This window comes from Elephas maximus, chromosome 18, assembly GCF_024166365.1.
Source record: "Elephas maximus indicus isolate mEleMax1 chromosome 18, mEleMax1 primary haplotype, whole genome shotgun sequence".
NCBI classification, from domain to species: Eukaryota; Metazoa; Chordata; class Mammalia; order Proboscidea; family Elephantidae; genus Elephas; species Elephas maximus.
The window spans coordinates 4,591,311-4,615,396 of NC_064836.1; the positions used below are offsets into that span (position 1 = coordinate 4,591,311).

At 35.3% G+C, this 24,086-nt stretch overlaps 1 protein-coding gene across 1 annotated transcript; it reads right to left on the minus strand.

The window, feature by feature from the left end:
• Positions 1 to 1,218: 1,218 nt before the first annotated feature.
• F13B (coagulation factor XIII B chain) lies at positions 1,219 to 23,541 on the minus strand. Its single transcript, XM_049858460.1, has 11 exons — positions 23,478 to 23,541; positions 19,659 to 19,859; positions 17,524 to 17,709; positions 16,200 to 16,376; positions 15,635 to 15,811; positions 12,763 to 12,942; positions 12,489 to 12,674; positions 10,873 to 11,055; positions 7,628 to 7,819; positions 6,671 to 6,853; positions 1,219 to 1,436 (listed from the first exon to the last, which is right to left on the minus strand). The coding sequence occupies exons 1-11, from the start codon at positions 23,539 to 23,541 to the stop codon at positions 1,219 to 1,221; spliced, it is 1,947 nt and encodes a 648-aa protein (XP_049714417.1).
• Between the last annotated feature and the right edge of the window lie 545 nt (positions 23,542 to 24,086).

Sequence of the window (24,086 nt, forward strand, 5' to 3'; positions counted from 1 at the left end):
ATTCTTGAAAAGAGAGAATCCTTGATTCAAAGAGAGAGAGATTTTAAAACAAGAACCATTTCTGGTCAGGTATTTATTATAATTTCACACCTTCAAAGCTTCATTTAACAAGCAACTGCTTTAACTAAAAAAAAAAAAAAAAAAGGTACTCATAAAAGAAAGTAGCCATACTTTGTAATAATATCACCCATTCCTTTTTCAAATCTCAATGTCATTTACTACAATGGTGTGGACAGAGATAAGTCATATCCCTGTTTACATATAAAATCTAGTAAATCTCTACTATTTGTCTCTCTTTTTTAACGACCTTGTCTATTTACTCTTTTTTCTCTTAGAAGTGAGAAAACCAACATATACTAAAACTTGCTAAAATAACATATAAATTTTTCTACCTTGTGTATCTTATGAATATTTTTTCCTAGAGTGTCAGAGTACCTAAAAAGCTGCTTTTATGTAGTTAATACAGTTCATTTTACAATTGCTAAAGCAGTATCATATACACTTTGCCATTAGTTATTTTTTAAATATTTGTAGTTGAATATACAGGGTATAATTTCTATTTTATATAATGTATTCAAAAGAGGTAAAACTCTGATTGTATAAAATGATTTACATATGGAATTCTTTTATTATTTTTCTAAGAAAAGAACACAAATATTTTCCATTCATCAAGTAGTAGAAAATATATTTTAAAAATTTGTCATATGAAGAACACTCCGGTAAGTTGTTCTAAGTTTGTATCTACAAGTGTGATTATGAAAATAAATATCGCAGTTTTTATCACTTATTAATATGCTCATCTCTCAGGACAACAGTTTATACAGTTTTTTCCCCAGTGCTAATTAGTTACGCATGAGCTTATGCAGGGAAAGGGGAGAAATGTAATTTTCTCTTATCTCAGGACATGGAGGTTAACTCTTCCACATCTAAGTATCTTTCACATATAAATCAATGTATTTACCCAATTGCCAAAGTATCGTAAATGTCAATTGGCAAACAGTATTTTAACTTCAGACAACTAAGAAAGTTTGTTAAAATAATTAATAATTCTAGTAGTTTGCTTAGATCTTTGAAAAATTAAAGAAAATATGACTTTTTGTCTTTCCAAAACCATAAAATAAGTATCCCGTAGAGCCTAGTATCTGAAATTTGTAATGTAATGAATCCCTTGAATAACAATCTGACAGAAAAAAAAATGTGGTAGATGCAAGCCTCCCCTTACCCTTCTCTCTGAATACACCTGGGATATTTTAACTCTCCTCTGTCACACTGTACTCTCAGTTCAGGTCCTATAATAGATGATGCCGCTAGGTAAGTATCTCTTTTACAAAGAAACTCAATATACTCGCCATGGAAAATATACGGTCTGTCGTCAAAATTCCATTTTAGGAGTAAATTATTCTTTTCCATTTCAACAAAAGATAAAGTGCAAGGTTCTGAAAAAAAAAAAGAATGTTGATACATCTTGGTTTTTACAGGAACCATTGTGTTGTCTACTCATGATAATCTAAAAAACTCCCAGGTATGAGAATGGCAAATAAGTTACTTAGGATTAATATTGGAGTCAGATAATACGTTCGAACTACACAGAAAACAGTCTGCCATTTACCTCAGTTGTCCTGGATTTGGAGAAAGTGTATGTCCTGCTGGTCATTTAGTTTTGTGTCATTAGGATTTACAAATTTAGCACACACACGCACAAAAAGTGTTTTCCAGAAGCACTGACAGTTAATACTGGTCACTGAAACTATTAACTATTTTTCCTCTTCCCCTTCTTTATTAAATTAAAGTAAAATACTTGACAAACATTTTTGTGGAAATGTAGAAAGCAGCTAGATTACCAACATTAACCGAACTCCTCATGGCCTGAGGCCATCCCAAGTGGTTGACAGTTTCTTCTTTTAAGCTTCCAGTTATGAAGAACTATTAAGATTGGCTTAAGTTTTAAAATGCTAAGCATGAAAGCATTAATGTGCCCTTTTCCATACATATTAAAACAAAACAAAAACCTTAAGTATGTTATTAGGATATCCAACTAACTTCTTTGATCTTTTCCATGGTTAGAAACACTGGTATTTTAGAAGTATGAAATATCAAATTATTTCAGAGTACGGGGTGGCTTGTGTCCTTATTTGCCTCCTGGGTAACTAAGCACTAAGGAGTAGATTCTGAGATAGGTAAAAACGTAGAAAGTTGCTAATAAAGCATATCAATTACATTCTTGTAATACATCAACAAGCTTATTTGTAAAACAAATAGTCATCCATGCACCAGATGCATTGCTAGAAGTGTTATTAAAAAAAAATAGACAGCATTAAAAAGGAAAATAGTTATTGAAAAGACTCTTTAGCATCTTTAGAGTCATGAAAAAGTAGTTTTGAAAATGAGGTTAGTTATTTCATTTAGAATGTCATTGTTCTGAAAGCATGAAAATTTAATTGTTGTTGTTTGTTAGGTGCCACCCAGTTGGTTCTGACTCACAGTGACACTGTGTACAACAGAATGAAACTCTGCCTGGCCCTACGCCACCCTCACAATCATTGCTATGACTAAGCCCATCCTTGGAGCCACTTGTCAATCCATCTCATTGAGAGGCTTCCTCTATTTCGCTGACCCTCTGTACTTTACAAGCATGATGTCCTTCTCCAGAGACTGGTCTCTCCTGATAACATGTCCAAAGTACATGAGATGAAGCCTCACGGTCCTTGCTTCTAAGGAGCATTCTGGCTGTAGTCCTTCCAAAACAGATTTGCTTGTTCTATGACAGCTCATGGTATAGTCAACATTCTTAGTCAACACCATAATTCCAAGGTATGAGTTTTTTTCTGGTCTTCCTTATTCATCACCCAGCTTTCACATGCATTGGAGGCGATTGAAAAATACCATGGCTTGGATCAGGTGCACCTTAGTCCTCAAAGTGACATCTTTGCTTTTTAAAGAGGTCTTTTGCAGCAGATTTGCCCAACGCAACGCATGGTTTGACTTCTTAATTGTTGCTTCCATGGGCATTGATTGTGGATCCAAGTAAAATGAAACAACTTCAATATTTTCTCCATTGATCACAATATTGCTTATTGGTCCAGTTGTGAGGATCTTCGTTTTTTTTTTTATGTAGAGTTGTAGTCCATACAGAAGGCTGTAGTCTTTAATCTTCATATGTAAGTGCTTCAGGTCCACTTAGTTTTCTGAAAGCAAAGTTGTGTCATCTGCATATCACAGATTGTTAATAAGCCTTCCTTCAATCCTGATGCCCCGTTCTTTTTCACATAGTCCAGTTTCTCAGATTATCTGCTCAGCATACAGATTGAATAAGTATGGCGAAAGGATACAACACTGATGCACACTTTTCCTGACTTTGAACCACACAGTATCCGCTTGTTCTGTTCAAACTATTACCTATTGGTCTATGTACAGGTTCCTCATGAGCACAATTAAGTGTTCTGGAATTCTCATTATTTGCAATGTAATCCATAATTTGTTATTATCTACATAATCAAATGTCTTCGCATTGTCAATAAAACAATTTATTTTCACCAATGCATTTAGTGCAGCTTGGACTTCTTTCTTCAATACCATTTGTTCTTGACTATACTTCTTTTTTGTACAGTGACTCTGTGTGTTCCTTTCATCTTCTTTAGATGCCTCCTGCATCACTCAATATTTTGCCCATAGATTCCTTCAATGTTGCAACTCTAGGCTTGAATTTTTTTCTTCAGTTCTTTCAGCTTGAGAAATGCCAAGTGTTTTCTTGCCTTTTGGTTTTCTAACACCAGGTCTTTGCGCATGACATTATAATACTTTACTTTGTTTTCTTGAGTGACCCTTTGAGATCTTCTATTCAGCTCTTTTGTGTCATCATTCCTTCCATTTGCTTTAGCTGCTCTACATTCAATAGCAAGTTTCAGTGTCTCTTCTAACATCCATTTTGGTCTTTTCTTTCCTGTCTTTTTAATAAACTTTTGCTTTCTTCATGTATTATCTCCTTGATATCATCCCATAACTCTTCTGGTCCTCGATAATTAATGTTCAGTGCGTCAAATCTATTCCTGAGTTGGTGTCCAAATTCAGGTGGGATATACTCAGTGTCATATTTTGGCTCTTGTGGACTTGTTTTCATTTTCTTCAGCTTCAAGGTGAACTTGCATGAGAGCAATTGATGGTCTGTTCTGCAGTCAGCCCTTGGTCTTTTTCTGACTGATGATATCGAGCTTCTCCATTGTCTTTCCACAGATGTCATTGATTTGATTCCTATGTATTCCATCCGGTGATACGTTTGCCATACTATGGTGGCTTTGCATGTTGTTGTGACACTGGAAGCTATGCCACGAGTATTTCAAATATCAGCAGTGTTACCCATGGTGGACAAGTTTCACCAGTGCTTCCAGACTAAGACAGACTAAGAAGAAGGACCTGGTGGTCTACTTCTGAAAAGAATTAGCCAGTGAAATCCTTATGACTAGCAGCACAACATTGTCTGATATAGTGCTGGAAGATGAGCCCCTCAGGTTGGAAGACATTCGAAATACGACTGGGGAAGAGCTGCTGCCTCAAAGTAGAGCTGACCTTAATGATATAGATAGACTCAAACTTTCGTGACCTTCATTTGCTGATGTGGCATGACTCAAAATGGGAAGAAACAGCTGCAAACACCCATTAATAACTGGAATGTGGAATGTACAAAGTATGAATCTAGGAAAACTAGGAATCATCAAGAAGGAATGGATAAACATCAATATCCTAGGCATTAGTGAGCTGAAATGGACTGGTCTGGTCCTTTCGAATCAGATAATCATATGATTTACGATGCCAGGAATGATGAATTGAAGAGGAATGATGTTGGATTCATTGTCAAAAAGTGCATTTCAAGATCTATCCTGAAGTACAACACCATCAGTATTAGGATAATATCCATACTTGTACAAGGAAGGTCAATTAATATGACTACTATTCAAATTTACACACCAACCACTAATGCCAAAGATGAAGAAATTGAAGATTTTTACCACCTTCTGCACTCTGAAATTGATCAAACATGCAATCAAGATGTATCAATAATTACTGAGGATTGGAATGCAAAAGTTGGACACAAAGGAATGGTAGTTGGAAAATATGAGCCTAGTGATAGAAAGGACACTGGAAAGCACATGATAGAATTTTGCCAGATCAACAACTTATTCATTGCAAATACCTTTTTCAATGAAAATTTAATTAGGATTAAAAAAAAATGATTATGGACCTTCTGCTTTCAACTACCACAGAGTAAAAGCTTCTAGCATATCAGCACTCCTACCATGAACTAGAAAATGTACACAAAAAAATTTCAAAGCATCAGAGAACTTCTAAGGCAGCCAGCACTTAAGGAGCTAAGGTCCTGGACAAAGCTCATTCTATGTGCCATTTCCTTTTGGGGTATTTGCTGTTTCTTAGCATGAGCTTAGAAACTGGGTAGAGAATGTCCAAAAATAGGCATAGACTCAGCGAGCTTTTGGAAGGCTCATAGAGTTAAGGATACAAAAATGGGTGTTTGGGTCTGCCAAGGCAGGCAGGACTTGAGGAACCAAGAACACCAGGGATGGGAGTTGGTGTAGAGAAAAAAACCTGATACTCTGCACTGGCTTTTCCTTTGAGACAGTTGCCTATTCTTGACCTGTGCAGAGGGAGAGGATAAGGAGCCATGCAGAAAGTGAATGAAGAGCTACACAGTGCCTTTTGCAGTCTCCCAGTAATATCAGAGCCAGTCAATTAGGAGGAGCCTTGGTATAAGAGCAAACTCTCAGTAGAGAACCCTGGAGAGCCACATTCTATTAGTAAGGGTAAACAAATGTCTAAAACAAGCTTGAAGTAAACTCAGTCTCTAATTGGATTGAGACCATCTGCTCCTAATTGGTAGTGCAAATAATTCAGCGCTGATTACTAGCAGAAAGGTTGGCAGGTCAATCCCACCCTGAGGCACCTCAGAAGTAAGGCCTGGTCAATTTGCTTCTGAAGCGTCACAGTTGTGAAAACCCTATGGAGTACAGTTCTACTCTGCACACACGCGGGTTGTCATGAGTTGGAGTTGACTCAGTGGCAATTCACAACGACAAGCCCCTACACTAGCTGTCAATGAGAGGATAGGATGAGTTACTCCGGAAGAACATGGCATCACCTCAAGCTAAAATTTCCATAGTACCAATCATATTGAATGATAATTGTTACATGTTTACCCACAACACTATGGCTTATTTATCTTGCAGCCCATTCCAAACCAGTACATGATGTAAGATCTGCACTTCATAAATTTTTGTTAGAGTAAATTGGACTGCAGTTATTTATGATTTGGAAATCCTGGTGGCGTAGCTGTTAAGTGCTATGGCTGCTAACCAAGAGGTCGGCAGTTCGAATCCGCCAGGTGCTCCTTGGAAACTCTGTCGGGCAGTTCTGCTCTGTCCTATAGGGTCGCTATGAGTCGGAATCAACTCAACGGCAGTGGGTTTGGGTTTTTTTGTTTTGTTTTGTTTTTGGTATTTACGATTTAGTAGAAAGTATGGAAACCAGTAATTAAACAGGAACACCAATAAAATAATATAAAAACAGCACATTAAAAGTTACATTACTGTTATATCAATTCAAAGGGCAGAAAGTGAAAATAATATAAAGTTTTCCTTCATTAAAATTTAGAAGTACATACCTAAACACAATGGTGGTGTAGTCCATGCTCCATCTAAACAGTAGGCATCCTTAGGTCCTTGTAGGAAATGGTGATCAAAACATCTGTATACTATTGAGGAACCGTTTTCATAGGTGCCAGTTGCAGAACTAATAATGAAACCATTTTTAATAAGTGGCGGAGATGTACATATTCCTTTATATTCTGAAAAAACAATTTTAAAGTATAAAATGAATTGCTATAACAAGCATCCTGTGCTTTTACAACTGTGACAGAAATAAAATGAGATCTTTTACGTGACAGCATTTTTAAGGCAGTTCTCAAATATTTTTGGATGATTTCAAGCATTTCTGAAATAATGTCATACTAATGTATTATTACAATTAGAATCTCACATTATATTTCAAAAAAAATTTTTTTAACTACGGCAGTGTTAATAATCATGCATTCCATTGATACCTTTTCTGTCTAGCCAAAATGCAAGCTGTGATAGGCTCCTTTAAGTCATGCTTTCCGTAGGTATTCACTTCCTTTCTTCTTTTTAAAAAAACTAATTGCCCCAATGTCCAGGGAGTACACAACACTGCCTAGAGAGTAAAGCAGGTCTCTCCAACTTTCCACTCCTGAGTCTCCAACTCTGCATCAGCCCTTTTCTGAGACAATGCTCCCTAGGAATCCTTGAGGAAAGCAATTTTTTTTCATGGCTTTTCTTTGGGGGTGATCAATTTTTCGATAGTCCAGTGATATTTATAAAACCTCTTGATTTTTTTCCCTTTCATAAAATTGGCTTTTAGAATTAAAAAATGTCTTATCATAGTCATCCTCTCCAAGTGCATCTGGTGACTGGACACTGATTGAACCGTTGTCCCTGTTACAGATTAGAAGATGCTGGCAGTGACTTGTCTAAGGCCTTACACTTTCAACTCAGCTGGGAGTTAACGATAAGGAAGAAATTGTCAGAAAACATTACTGCTTCACCTTTTTTAACGCATAGAGGATATCTCACTTCTCCTCTATCACACTGCACAGACAGCAGGGTGGGTGGAGATAAGTCATATCCCTGTTTACATATAAAATCTATTAAATCTCCATGTAAGACCTTTCCTTCATATTTCCACTTCATCTCTATGTTATTTCTGTTCATGTAATCCACATTTACAGTACATGGCTCTGAAAGACAAAATGTTTCTTTAAATTCTTCACTCATCTGACAAACATACAAGTCATATATTTTAAAAATAAAAATTATGAAAGCCATCAAGAACAATATTTTATAATCATTGGCATTTATCATTATTAAAGCTCCTCACACACATATACGTAATAAACTATATACTTTCTTACTATCAAATGAATATATATGCATATATATGTAATTTATTGTCTATAAACCAAACCTGTTGCCATTGAGTCAGTTCTAACTCATGGCAGACCCATGTGTAACATAGTAGAGCTGTCCCATAGGGTCTTTTTGTCTGTAATCTTTACAGAACCAGATTGCCAGGCCTTATTTCTGTGGTGCCACTGGGTGAATTCAAACCATCAACCTCCAGGGGAGCAACTGATTGCAAAATGCTTATGCCTCTCAGATACCTGGAGCATATCATAAATTAAAACCACTTAACTTGAAATATTGAAATTATAGTTTAAGGCCACCAACCAATTGTGTTAATCATGATTTGCTTTCTGTAAAATAAAAATCTTGAAATTTAGAGTATATTCATTGCATATACTCTACCAGGCAGTGTTCCAGTCACTTGTTATACAATGATATACCAAACGAAGATCTCTGCCCTCATGGAGCTTATCTTTTTTTCTATAACAGATGATAAAATAGATGGGGAAAAGAGAAGCGGAGGGGAAGAGCTCTCAGAAGGGCTGGGGGAAGGGTGGTTCACTTTTAAGGAAGGTGCTGGGGTATGCTTAAATAAGAAATGACAATTTGCACAGATTTGAAGGAGGGTAGAGAGTGAACGATGTTGTTTTCTGAGGGAAAAACATTCCAGGCGAGAAAACAACCAGTGCAAAGGCCCTGAGGTGAGAGCATGTTTGGCTTGTTTGAGCAAAGTAAGAAGGCCAGAGTGGCTGGAGAAGAGTGAGAGCGGGAAAGAACAGTAAGGAGAGGTTAGGGAGGTTCATAATGTCTGAAATAATCATTCACAGATAGAAAATTCTACCTCTCATCACAACGTTCTGAACATTTGGAGTGATAGTACTTTCAATCACAAAGGACAAATGAGATACACAAAAGCTCTCTCCTCTTCCATAATGACAATAAAATTACCGCCACTCAATATTTGCTTTGATTTATTAGCAGCAAGCCTAAATTTCTTGAAGCAATTTTTCCAAATATACAATAATAGATTTCTTTAAGCTTGGTATTTCTTAAGTGGTTGTTCTATCACTAGCTTTTCCACTCCTGTTTCAACCCAGTTTCCACCTTCAGAGATGACTATACCTCCACTCAATGCAGTATTAATCACATCAACAGATACTTAATATCAAAAACCCTTGTGAAAATATATGAGCAATAGAAAAAAAAAACTATATAGAGAGGAAGATGTATCTGATTTTGAATGAGAACAGCCTCCTAAGAATAATTTAAGAGGAAAAACCACCAAAGAAAAGGTTGAAAGAGCTCAAGACTTAAAAACAAAATTTCCTGAATATTAAAAATGGCCATAAATAAAAGGAAAATAAAACAAATTTTCAATATATATGATTGTCACATATGGGTAATGTAATTTATATAGATGTAGCTCTTACAATGAGCATGGGAAAACGATGAAACTGAACAGTCAATTCACGAAAAGAAAACCCAGTGGACACTGAAAATTAAAAAAAATGTCCAATTCATTAATAATTAAATAAACCAAATTAAAATGATTTTGTCTGCTGGATTATAAAAAATATAAAGATTAAAAATGCAAAGTTGACAAAAAGATTAAGAAAACGGCTTCATTTATTTAGTAACGAGAGGGGTATAAATCAGAATAAACTTTTTGAAGGACAATTTTGCAATTAAAAGAAAAAAAATCAAATCTTTTTGTTTCGGAAATTCCACTTTAGAAAATTTAAAAAATAACAAAATAAATATAATTGATGTTTAACTAAAAAACAAAGTTTTTTTAAAATATATAAATGTTTTGTTTAAAAATGTGCTGTTTGGAATATGAAGGTGTTGGAAAAACTAAACATTCATCAGTAAAGTGACTAGTTTAATTATGGCATATCTGCACTATGGAATCCTATGCAGCCATTGAAAAGGGTAATGTGAAAGTATATTAAACAATGTTCATATGTTTTTAAGCAAAAAAAATGCAAGTTACATAAATTCTGCATTTTTGTTGTGTATATACATAGTAAAATGTTTAGATCACTGTCTAAGTTAACAATTGTTTCAAGGAAGGTTACCAACATTTTCTGTTTTTTGCTACTTGCTTCTATTTATTTACTAACTTTTTGGTAAATAACAATGGTTTGCTTTTGTAATTTTGAAATGCTAATACTTTTTTTTTTAATACTTTAAATGGTTATTTTAACTTACAGGACATTTATCATGTCATTGCCTATTTGTAAAAGTCACAGTGTAACATGTTCAAGGATCTATAGCAACTAGGGCAAATTAAAGGCTTTTAAATACAACTCTGGCTAGCAAAGCTAAAAACTGAGGCAAACATATAGATTTAAGATGGGAGGTGTATATTATTTTCTCATCATTATCGCAATTTAAATAACCATTTTGATAACCGCCTCAATTCTCCGTTTGAAACATGAAATTTTTGTATTGTGCCTTATTCCAAAATACCTTCAGGATAGCTTAGAAACACATATTTATATAATCAAGATGATATAATAAAAGTGGTCATTTATGTGAGGAAGTTGTAACAAAGGAGCTATTAATAATAAGCTCTACCAAGGAAAGAATCCATTGATTATTCTTCTCTTAGTCTGAGTACAAGAGAAGCAGAGACATTATGGGAAATAGTACAGGGAAAATTTCAATTAGGAGAAAGATAACACAAAAAAGCAACAAGGAAAGGACTAATGTAGTCCTAAACCTTAAGGTATTAAGAATTTTCTGCCTAAAGAACTGAGGGGGGAGAAGGGGCACTTGAAAACATTTATACAAATAATCATTTCCATGTTATAAAACATTATAAGAAAATCACGTAAAATATAAATGTAATAGCAAAGGAAATACAGTGTGTTCTCTGTCTTACCTAAGCAAACAGGTGGAGATGTCCATTTTCCTTGTTCACAATGAGATGTCTTTGATCTCTTCAATAAATAATATTCATTGCACCTATATTCCACTGAGGATCCCGTTGTGTAGCTTGCCAACAACCCATCAACAATAGCCCCATTTATTAGACCAGGTGGAGGCTTACAGTTCTCATTGTTTTCTAAAAAAAGGGTTTATTTTAAAATCAATATGAATTCATAGCTACCTAATGACATAATACGGTTACCCATAGTACAAAAAAGTAAAAAAAACAAACAAAACATTTAATTTTGAATCTGACTTTTGGCAATCCCACAGACTAGAACTGTGCTCCATAGAGTTTTTGAGGCTGTGGTCTTTCAGGAGCAGATCACCAGGTCTTTCTTCCACAGCACCTCTGGGATGGTTTGAAACACCAACCTTTCACTTAGTAGTGGAGTGCTTAAACATTTGCACCAGGGACTCCTCAATACTCGCACTATATCCTTTAGGACAACTGACTCATAAGTTCATCAGAAATGAGAGAAATGTTATATAGCACAAATGTCTTAAAAATTTACTGAGCAAAAATAAACAGCAAATGTTTAGCCTAAGAACAAGTAAGCGTTTTTTTCATGTTTTGGATTTGAAAAAACTATGATACGGACATTCTGAAAATGTGTAGAAAGGGAAATACTGCTTAATGATCACAGTCAATTCTAAAACTGTCCTATGACATAATTCGCTTTTATTTTTTCCTTCTCATTCTTGTCCTAAAGGAATTTTACCAATCAACTCATGGATGAAATTTCCATTTTTTTTTTTTTCACTTTAAAGTCTCTCTTTTACTCTGGTAATATTATTTCTTTAGCATCGTAATATCATTTGCTTTATGCGATAAATATTCTTGTTAATATGTTTGTGAATATCTTTCCAGGATCTGATCAAGAAAAGAGAAGGATGACAGGAAGGGTAGCATCTAGGAATGACAGTGTTGCCTGCTGGTGTCCTGAAGTGAAATGGAAGACCAGGGACATGTCTTAGAACGATATCAGGTTCATAACAGCTAAAGTAATATCGGCAAAACTGACCAGAAGTCAGGAACAGAGAACTCTACCCTAATATTTTAGGATGTTCTCGTAGCCAGTCACCCAATCCAGCATGCCCTTATTTTCTTTAGAAGTGAAGTGCATCATCACTTTTGTGCTGCCATTGAAAGCTCATAGGTCTTGGAGTCAAACAGCTGACGTGGTAGTGCCTCTCATTAATATGCATTCAAAAATGTTTAGTTTCTCATTTCTTTGAAAAAACATCAGTTGCTGTTGTGGCAATCCCATGTGTGTCAGAATAGAACTGTGCTCCACAGGGTTTTCAATGGCTGATTTTTTGGAAGTCCTGTTTTTATCACCAGGCCTTTCTTCCAACGTACCTCTGGGTGCACTCAAACCTCCAACCTTTTGGTCGGCTAAAATGCTGCCTCCGTATACAAAGAAAGTAGCAGAATAGATGCAGTATTAATTTGTTTCTAACGTTTCCAAGCAGTTTCCTCCTGCTATGATTATGTGGATTAAATAAACAAAATGGAAAATTTTTACACACTAGGCTTAGCTATTGATGTTAATGTAGCATAGATACCAGCACACTCAGGGGGAAGTGTCCATTTTCCATGTTTACAAGTTATCTCATTTGATCCACGGATATGGTAGCCATCTTCACATCTATAGGTCACTTTATCCCCATGGTAATACATTTCAGAGTGCAGGTTTGCCCCACCATTCTCAATTAGAGGTGGTTCCTTACAGGCGATCTTCTCCTTCAGTTCTGAAAAGGTACGATCCAAAGAGCAGAGACCATTTAGCTGCACATGCAGATTTTGTTTTAGGAAAATTTTACTTGAGATGTTACTAACCAATGCATTTTGGAGGTTCTGTCCATTTTCCGTTTTCACAACGTATTTCTTCTAACCCCTGGATCTCAAAATTAAGCTCACATTGTATACGGACAGTTTCTCCATGACGATATGTTGTTGAATAATTTTTAATTTTGGAATTTAGAGGCAAAGGTGGAGGAGGGCATCTATTTCTTCTTCCTTAAGAAAAAACTTAGCATTTTTAGTCATATAAATACAAAAATGATAGTTAAAAATTAACAAGCACTTTTATTGTGCCAAGCACCATAACGAGTATGTTAGACAGACACTAGCAAGGGTCCCATGATCCCACCTCCTAGTGTTCACTCCCTTTTGTGGTACCTGTCCTCTTGAGGGTCTTTACAATATTGTGTATATAATTATGAATATGTAATTATGTTTCATAATATTGTAGTCCTTATCTTCCTGAAAGACTCTCTCCCATGCTGGTTGTGAAGACACAAACTGCCACATTGTGAGCTGCCAAATGGAGAGGCCTCCAGCTGACCTTTACCCAGAAACTGAGGCCCTGAGTCCCACAGCCTGCAAAGCACTGAATGCTGCCGACGGTGACAATGTGTTTGGAAGCAGGCCCTTTCCCAGTCAAGCCACAGAAGAGACTGCAGCCCCAGCTGACACCTTGATAGCAGTTTTGTTAGATCCTGAAACAGAGGATCCAGCTAATCTGTGTCTACCCTCCTGACCCATAGAAACTGTGAAACACTAAATGTGTGTTGTTTTAAGCTGCTAAATTTGTGGTAACATTGTTATATAGCAGTAGAAAGCTAAACAACAAACATTATACATTCATTATCTCCTTTAATTCTAGAATTGCTGTATCAAGTAAGGACTATTATTTATCCTGTGTAAAAAAAAAAATTTTTGTGTGTGTGCGTGTGTACTATAGATAAATAAACTAAAATTTAAGAATTATTAGTAAGTGGCAGATTTATTCTTGAACCCATGTCTATTTGAATTCAAATCTCCTGTTCTTAAGCCTTGTATTAGTTTCCTGTTGCAGCTATGGCAAATTACCACAGTTTAGTGGCTTAAAACAATACAGTTTTGTTCTCTTATAGTTCCAGAGGCCAGAAGTCCAAAACCGGTTTCACAGGGCCGAAGTCAGTGTTCGCAAGGCTGCGTTTCTTCTGGGGGCTTTACTGGAGAATTAATTTCCTTGCCTCTGGTAGCTTCTGGAGGTTGCTGGTAATCCTCAGGCCATGACCTCTTCCTCGTATCACCCCAACCTCTTACTTCCATTGTCACGTGCTCTATTCCTTTTCTGCAGTCAAGTCTCCCTCCACCTCCCTCTTATAAGGACACCTGAGATTACATTTATGGCCCACCTAGATAACCCAGGATCATCTCCCCATCTCAAGATCCTGATTTTAATCACATCTGCAAAGCTCCTTTTGCCGTATGTGGTAACATTCACAGGTTCCAGATATTAAGACATGGACAGATGAGGGCATTATTCAGCCTCCCACACTGTCTCTCCTACTATTTACTAGTTATAGTAAATATGATTATTTAGTATAGGGAATAGCAGGCATGTCGGCATACTGTCCAATTTTCAGTGATTGGGGTGGTTGCATGGCGTTTAAGTGCTCGAATGTTACCCAAAATGTTGGAAGATCAAACCCACCCAACAGCTCTGTGGGAGAAAGACCTGGCTATCTGCTTCAGTAAAGATTATGGCTTAGAAACCCTTATGGGGAAGTTCTCCTCTGTCATATGGCGTCAATGTGAATCGAAAATCGACTTGACAGCACCTAACAACCTTAACAGGAGTGGTGAGTAGCCTTTAAGTAGATCTGCCATTTATTTTTGAAATAACATGCTACAGATTACTTGCAAACGATCTGCCTCTCGACAGCAATAAGGTTGTTCAACATGACTGAAAAATCATAAAGCCACTACAATTATTGTTCAATACATTCATAGGATCACGATAAGTAAGGGAAATCCTATTGCATGTCTCTAGTCAATTCCCACTTTCATTCCTCCCAGCGCCTATTGCAAATCTTCACCACTCTCTTCTAAGTTTTACTTCTCCTCTTGCTCCTGCCTGCCAATAGCTTTGTTTCTTATGTTACAGAAAAACTAAAAAAAACCCAGAGGCCGTCAAATCCTTTCCTTTTCCCAGCCTTCATTTATCTTTTAAGGCCCAGTTCAAATATTATCCATCACCTCTGTGAATGCTACCCCAATACGCACTAAGCAGAAAATCTGTTTACTCAAGCATTTTGTACCTGACTTTATTATGGCATTTGTCACATTGTATCAAGTATTTGTTTTCATATTTGTTTCCTCAGCTAGCCCAGGAGATCCTTCCTATCACATTGTATGTGTGTGTAAATAACTATGGAACTGGTGTCTTTCAGACAGGTAATCAAACCACCTGTCTGAACACATCCAGTGATGGAACTTAATGATAGCTATTATATTTTTGAACTGTGCTTGATAGATGACCGCTTTTTTAATTTTGACTTCTTTCTGATCTCTACCCCACTATTTTGGAGACTGTATTTTCACATGAGGAAATATGTGGTCACTTGAGAAGGTGTCCTCCCAAAGTTAGGGTACACTAGACTGACTCATTTCCAGTAAGGAAAGCTATTCATTATAATAATAAGGGGTTTAAAAATATAATAAGTCAAAGACACATCTACTCTTTAACTAATATCAAACAAGATTTCTTTGGAGGAAACATATTAAAGATTGCTGAAAACAGCATTGATTTATTAATGAAAATAAATAGCACCCAAGACAGGAATTAGATATTACCAAAGACACTTTGTTTTCTGAGCTCATAGAGATTAAAGCTGATTAGTTTTATGAGTATGAAATAAATAATAATAACAATAATTACCTTCACATACAGGAGATTCTGGATACCAACCAAAATTATAGCACTGGATTAAATCAGATCCACTTAGATGATAATTTTCATGACAAAAAAACTGAACTACATCTCCTTCTTCATAGGTTTGCTTTACAGGATGAAAATAACCATTTTCTATTAACCTTAAAGCAGAGCACTTTAATTCTGAGAACGAAAGAATGAATAAGGATGCCAAGACGTTTTAATTTCTTCTGCTAGGACAAAATTCACTTACTACTTACACGCTATATCTGGAATAGAAATTAGTACATTTTCCATAATCTGAAATAATAAAAAGCATATGAATTAATTATATATAGATATGTGTATAATATTAAATATAACTGACTTAATTTAATTACGTGAGCTGAAAGGAATTTTTCCTACTTAAGAGCTTTAAATGACCAAAGGGGGCTACTATAAACAATAAAACCGGAAGGAAAATATATATATATGAAAATTGGAACATAGTGAACATGACAACTGATAAATACTTCTGTAGGAGAGAAAGTTTTCAAAGTGAAAGTAGATTGCATTCAAAATGAGAACTTACTGGTACATTTTGGTGTGAGAGGCCATCCATGTGTGTGACATTCTGCCTCCTCCGTCTTCTTTCCTCCAGCTGTGTAGTAGCCAGTGGCACATTCATATTGCACTTTATCACCCACTTTGAATATTTTCTGTGCTGTAGAATAATTTCCATGATATAATTCAGGGGCCAAACATGTTTCTTAAAAAAAAAAAAAATTAACGTTATTTATTTGACAAACCTTATCACTAAACCTAGAATATTAAAAAAGAAATCTCAAAATGTATTTTCATGGAACCTTAAGATTATGGAAACTTTTTTGGGGGTGACATAGTGATTAAGAGCTACAGCTGCTAACCAACAGGTTGGTAGTTTGAATTCACAGGGGCTCCTTGGAAACTCTACGGGGCAGTTCTACTCTGTCCTACAGGGTCACTATGAGTAGTAATCTACTCGACGGCAATGGGTTTGGTTTTTTTTTCCTTAAGATTCTGCAGCAGAATCAATCCTTAGCATAATTGCAAATAGTTTGCCTTTACCTCTCTCTTCCCTCTTTTTTTTTTCCATCCATCTAGTGGCTTAACTCCACAGCCTTCTACTCTTAACATTCTAGTTGACTGTACTTGACAAAAGGCCACAGTTCAAATGAAGGCTCGTGCAGTGACAATTATTTGCTTATGTGCCACCTGTGGATTTGCACAATGTAAATATCTGGCAACATACTAAGAAGGTATGTGTATTCAAATTATCATATTATTTTAAGTATATTTAATATTGGTTTAAGGAGCCCTGGTGGTGTCACGATTAAGTGCTCGACAGCTAACCAAAAGGTTGATGATTCAAACCCACCCAGTGGCTCTGAGGAAGAAAAATCTGGCAATCTGCTCCCATAAAGATTACAGCCTAGGAAACCCTACTGGGCAATTCTACTCTGTCACATGGGGTCTCTACAAATTGAAAATCAACTTGACCACACCTAACAACAACAGCAGCAGCATTGTTCTACAGTACAAAATAATTTGCTTGAGCTCAAGTTCTTCTCTAATAAAGCTAATAGCAATTTATATATGTGGCAAGAAACAGTTTTATTGAGAAATTTTCATTTTATTCCTCTCCAGTTCTTTTTACTAATAAAGTGAAAATTGCTGATGTAGGTATGTTGTGGGGGTTGAGAGCCACTGGGTCAAGGAAAACAGCTAACATTTGAGAATAATATAATAGCAACTTCTTGCTTTTGCAGACATAATGAAAAATAAGTTATATTAAATCAAATACTTACCAAAATAAAAAAGTATGAGCCTCACACGCCTTCACCTTCAATTTCAGGAAATGATTCTTAAACACATACCTTGTTCTTTTCTACAAGTTGGTTGAGAAGACCATCCATTGGAGAGACATTGAATGACTTCTTCATCTTTCCCTCCAGTGGTTTTGTATCCCAAAGCACAACCATAACGCATGTTCTCTTGAAATTTGTACAGCATCTTTACATCAGAGACATAACCATTTCTCAGGTCAGGCTTGGTGCATTTTTCTAAGGGAAAAAAATGCGTATTTCTTTGCTTAACTCAATAATCAAACCACCCTTGTCATTTAAGAAGGTGTAAAATTAGGAAAAAGGTTTAACATTACTTTTAGTTGGAATTTGAAAGAGAGAAAAAGAGAATTTCCACCTCTGAATTCCTTCATTTAATTTTGGAAATATCCTGCATCTATTTTTTTTGAAAATGGATTTGGATTAACAATGATGTTCTTTATATTTACAAATCTCAGTTCTGATATTCATTTCTACCACCTAACACATATGCCTTTAGAAAATATATCCAGGGCTCTTCCTTTAATCAATTGTCATTAATAGCAAACAAAATAATTTATTTTGGGTTTACTTCCCAATATTAAGCCCACTGTGATACTTTCTAACATCACATACAAAAGCACATACCTATTTTATAGGTATGTGAAATTATTTTGCAAACACCTTAATGTGTAAACTGTTCAATCATTCTCACTGCAAATATTTTGGAATCACCTAGCTTCACAGTAAGACTTGGTAGCCAGTCCGTGTAGACTGTGTTTGAATCACAGACAGGTAACTCAAAGCCTGTATGTTTATAGACTTCTTTTTTTTTAAATAAATAATTGTTACAATGACGTATTAAATAACAAAAAATATCTTAGCATTGTATGAAGCTATATCATTTTTATAGGTCCCCTTGTTAGATCCTCACCAGCAAATCAGTTTAGAAAGGTTAAGGGACTTCTTCTCTAAGGTTAAGAGTACCATCGCCATCGAGTCGTTCCAACTCAGAGCGACCTTACAGGACAGAGTAGAACTGTCCCATAGAGTTTCCAAGGATCTCTGGTGGATTTGAACTGCCGACCTTTGGTTAGCAGCCGTAGTACTTAACCACTACACCACCAGGGTTACGAGTAGCTTAGTTATATGTACTGTGTGGTATGCACTTATGAGAACTGTCCCATTTTAGCAGAAGTATCAACACCACTTTATAGATAAAAACTTAAGTTCAGAAAGTTTAAGTCACAGCACAGTGGTCAAGCTGGATTCACATGCAGGCAACCTGACTGCAGAGGTTCTGTATTAACATTACACTCCACTGCTAAACTTGAGTTCTCCTCTCCTGGCTCCTGTATCAATGCTCTTCTCTCCAAGCTAAAAGAGTTAATACACCTAAAATGTTTAACTTATTTTTATGCTCTGGTGATGAATGAGATCTATTTATTGGAGTTAGTCTATGGTTTATGTTAATACTAAAAGTGCAATGCCTTTTTTATTTTTACATTTTGTCCTCAAATCATAGAATGAATTATTATCCAAATGGTATGTTTACGGAATGCATCAGTCACAGTAATCTCTTGTACATAAAACTGACTTAACCAAAGCCCTTGATTCTGAAAAAAAGAGGAACTCTTAGCTCACGAAGCCAACTGATAGGCCTATAGCATAATCTGACATGAAATGATGAGATGAGTCAATCTGATTCTCTTTTCACAAATGTGAACTCAAGTTCAGGGGAAAAAAAAAGATTTTTCATGGGTATTATGAGAGAAGAAGCAGGTACCCAAAGAAGAGGTGAGCCTTACCAATCAGTGATAAAACACTACAGTAACGATCTTGTACTTTCTGATGCCAACGTCTTAGGCCTTTTCCTAATTTCCTATGCACAGTGCTCCTTATAATAAGTTCCTTATTATGTAAAGTGACTCAATTGAGTTTCTACTTCTTGAAATGTGATAAATAAAACAATCTCAGTAATTATTCTTCTTGTCACAGGTTATTATTAAAACAAGTAAAGAAAAACAAAATTTTAATGTGGAATTATTTGCAGAATTGTAGAACATGCCTTCAATTTGTAGAAAGATAATGTAACAATAGTTTTTACTTTCCATATTTTATGAGGCCCTCATTTTTACAAATTAAATTGAGTATTGAAAACATGGTATCGACCCATTCAGCTGACTTACTGAAGCACCTTGGTACTGGAGACCAGCCTTCTGTTGTACATGTGGTTTTTTCTTCTCGTTTCCCAGTTTCAGTTGTATAACCAGCCAAGCAGAAGAATGGCAATTTTTCATTTATGCCCATTGGAAAGTAATGGCTTTTAAAAGTATAGTAATATTGGGCAATTCTTCCATTTTCTACACTAGGAAGATGGCAGGACTTCTCTGAAATAAGTAAACATAAAGCTGAAAATTGAAAAAGATATCTGAAACCATAAAATCTGTAGTGAAGTGACAATATATCTTTAAACATGCTTGCGGACACTTTAATTAGGACTTATTTTTTATTACCTATCTTTTTAAAGTGCTTTTGTGAAAATTCTAACATTATTTTTCTTTTTCAATCGGAATTAATCTGCCAGCAGCCCCAGCACCTAATAGTCAGGAGAAAACTAGGCAGGCTACTTTTTCGGGGGGGGGGGGAAAAAAACTTTCCCTAATTTTGTAAAACAGCACTGTCCAATAGAAATATAATTTGAGCCATTTGTGTAGTTTTAAAATGTCTAGTAGGAAAATTTACACAAATAAAAAGGAACAGGTAAAGTCAATTTTAATAATACATTTTTAACCCAATGCATTCAAACTATTTTCTTACGAAGTCTTTGAAATCCAGCATGTATTTACACTTAGAGCACAAGCTGTATGTCAAGTACTCAATAGTCACATGTGGTGAGTAGCCACTGTTTTCAATTGCGCAGTTCTAGAGTAGGTCAAATTCTCCTCAAGATTTTGAAATAAATGGCTTTTTAATATATAAAAGACAGAGAACTAACAAAAAAAGGTAAAACACTTGAGTAACCACTTCACAAAACAGGAAATATAAGGTGCCAGAAAGCTAGTAAAAGGTACTCAAGTTTATTAGTCATCAGGGAAACACAAATTCAAAATACTACAAGATAGTACTGCTATGTGTCAACTAGAATGGCTGAAATGAAAAAGACAAAATAAATACTGAATATTGGCAAAGATGTGGAGAAACTGGAGCTCTCAGACTACTGTAAGTGGAAATATAAATTGGTACCACCATTTAGGGGAAAATAGTTTGACACTATTTATTAAAGCAGGACATGCACATACTATATCACAAAATAGGAAAGCTTAAAAAGCACCCAAAGGCATGAAAAAGTATGTTCATGGCAGCACAATTCATATTAAGCTGGAAACAACCTAAATGTTCATTAATGGCAGAAAGATTAATACATTTTATAATATCCCTACAGTGGAATATAACACAGCGATAAGAATGAATGGTGAATCTTACAAACATAATGTGTGAGAGAAGCCAGACACACATGAATACATATTGTGTGCATTTACATACATTTTTAAAAGAGGAAAATCTAATCCATGGCAACAGAAGTAAGGATAGCTAATGATGGAGTAACACGAGACAGGATCTGTAGAAGGCTTCTGGGGTGCTGCTAATATTCTATATCTTTCTCTTGTTGGTGTAAACTTTTCTAAAAATTTATAGATGTATATCAAGATTTTTATATTTTTCTATGTATATTATACTTCAATTAAAAAATTACTTAAAAATTTCTACCCTTATGTTGGAGACCTTAAAATCATAAAAGGGCTTAAAAGAAGGGAATTCTTGAACCACCTGTTAAGTGTTGTGTTGGGAGGAAACAGCAGCAGTCACGGTATAAGAAAGTCATGGTGTAAAAATTCAAACTTCCTCGACTGTGAGAAAATAAATTTCTGTTTGTCAAAGCTACCCAATGGTGGTATTTCACTTATACCAGCAGTAAGAAATTAAGTTGGATCATTTGAAGTGTTGGTGATGGTGATGGGACAATGACCCACACCCTCTTGGAGAAACTGTAACTTGAGACAACTATTCTGGAAAGTAATTTGTCAGTACTTACAGAAATTAAGTACACAAGTTCACTCGAAATCTATCAATAAACATAGGTCAAAGAAACGTTCACAGAGAAGATGAGGTGATTACACAACAGTATTCTCTTCAGAGTAATTTATAGTTAAGAGAGAATTAGGTGTGACTAACAGGCCCTGATGGTGCAGTGGTTATAGAGCTCAGCTGCTAAGCAAAATGTCAGCAGTTCAAATCCACCAGCCACTCCTTGGAAACCCAATGGGGCAGTTCTACTCTGTCCTATAGAGTCACTATGAGTTAGACTAAAATTAAAGCCAATGGGTTTGGTTTAGTGGTTAACAGCTCCATCATTCGGAGAGTGAATAAGTAAAATATACGAAATACTATGCAGCAGTTAAGAGCAACAAAGTAGATTCAGCAACGTAGAGAATGTATTCAAATAGTAATGAGTAAAAATAAAACCAGAAGATAAAATCTATAGCAAGCTCCCTTTATTGGGATTGTAAAACACATACACAAAACAAGACTCATATTTTCCAAAGCTGTTACATATTTAAGAATATATTAAACACCTTATAATAATGGGCCCCACTTTGGGGGGGGAAGGGAGGCAGAATGGGATTGGGGATCAGACATAAAGGAGAAAAATGTATAAATAGAACAATAGTGAGTGTTTTCATAGGCCAATGATGATTGCGCACCATGAAATGAGAAGTATAATTAACTCCAAAGGGGAGGACCCAAGGGGGCTGTGGGAAGCAGGGGAATAACGATAGTCCCTGTCTTAAGCAAATTATCTTTTGTGTGTGTGTGTGTGAGGTAAAAGAATTAGAAAATTTAGCTAGAATACTGTAATATTGTATTCTGTAATATTGATTGTATTTGCTGGTTCTTCCCTATTTAGAGAGAAAAATAAAATCAAAGGAAACTATACATGTAAAAATTATCCTATTTTGGAATTAAATGTATCAAATAAGTTGAATTCCACGTATTTCACTCCCAGAATTTTAATTGCAGGCTTTTTTTTTTTTTTTGGTAGAAACTTTGTAGTAAATTATTCAACTAAAAGTCAATCATAGTTTGTTGCATATTTTATTTCAATAAATTCCCTAAGGTATTTATATTAGAAAAGTCTTATTGCTGTGGTTTCCTACTCTGTATATCCATTCTTGCTGGTGATTAATAACCTACCTGGCTTCTTAACCCTACGGACTAATAACACTGGTAACTGTTTCTAAGCAACCCACACTTGTACACTGCCTGCCTCTCACTCTCACACTCATCTTACATGAATCTCACACACTCAACAGCCTGCATATAAATATTTCTGATAGTGCGGGTGTCCATAGGTTTTGGTTTGCTTGGAAAGTCCTGGTGCACACCGGTTGTTCCAGCATAAGTATTAATACATTACACTTTCATTCTCAGAAATGTCTTTGGATTATCAATTTCTAACTACTCCTTAATGACTTCAACCAATTAGTAAGTCATTAGGATAAAAATCATACTGTCAAGAGTCAAACATCTTTCTGATTTGCTTTTTAAACTTTCTACATTAAGCTTACCTTGTGAAAAGAATTAAAATTATTCAAATTTTGTTAGCGTTCTAAATGAATTCTAGTATGAAATTAGAACTAAGGTTAAAATGTTACTCCTAAATAGTGAAAATTCTTTAAAGTACTTAGAATTTGTCTCCTAACCCCCAAAACCTAGAAATGCAAAGGTTTGTTTTAGTTTTTCAAAGTTATGCTATTATAAGAATAGTTTACTCTTTTTGCCCAAAGGAAAAAGCCTGTTTAATTACTGTAAGAAATTATAGTTATAAGAATTTTATTTTTATAAAATTGGCATATCAGATTTTAAAAGTATAACTCAACTTGTATGAATGTTAGGCTTTCCATTTATATTTTTAGGGAGCAAAGAATTTTAAGAATTAATTTTACCTTCTGCATAGAGTTCTCCGGAGATGATTAATATGACAATAAAAGCCAAGTCTTTGGACATCATCTTCAATGGCTTGCTTGATTTTTACAATTCTAAAGCACTATGAACTCCTCATTAAGTACAGAATACTTCTCTTGAGAAAGTTAATCATTTACAACATCTGTTTAAATCCCTTTGTAATGTGAAGTGAGAGCTATTTTTATTTCGTTTAAAATATTTTCAAATAATGCTAAAATAATACAACTATATTGATTGGCGTTATTTTTCATGCCAGAGTCCAATAAGAACATGATAACTGGTAAGGACATAGTAGCAGCATAAATAATTAACTCAGACTATTTTTTTTTTATACCAAAAACAGTAAATTCTCAGCTTTATTTCACAACTGAAAGCCCACAGGGTAAAGTTCACTTGTGGCCATTGATTTCTTTACTACCATTGATCAAGTGAAGAGATGAACTTAGGAACTTGAGATAACAGATCCCTGATGTTAAAATATGGTGTGGTCTAGGCTGCACTGCTTAAAGAGGAATATGATCTTAACCATCTCAAGCAATGATAGAGTAATATTATTATAGTATGTAATATTTAGAATCTGTACTCTGTGG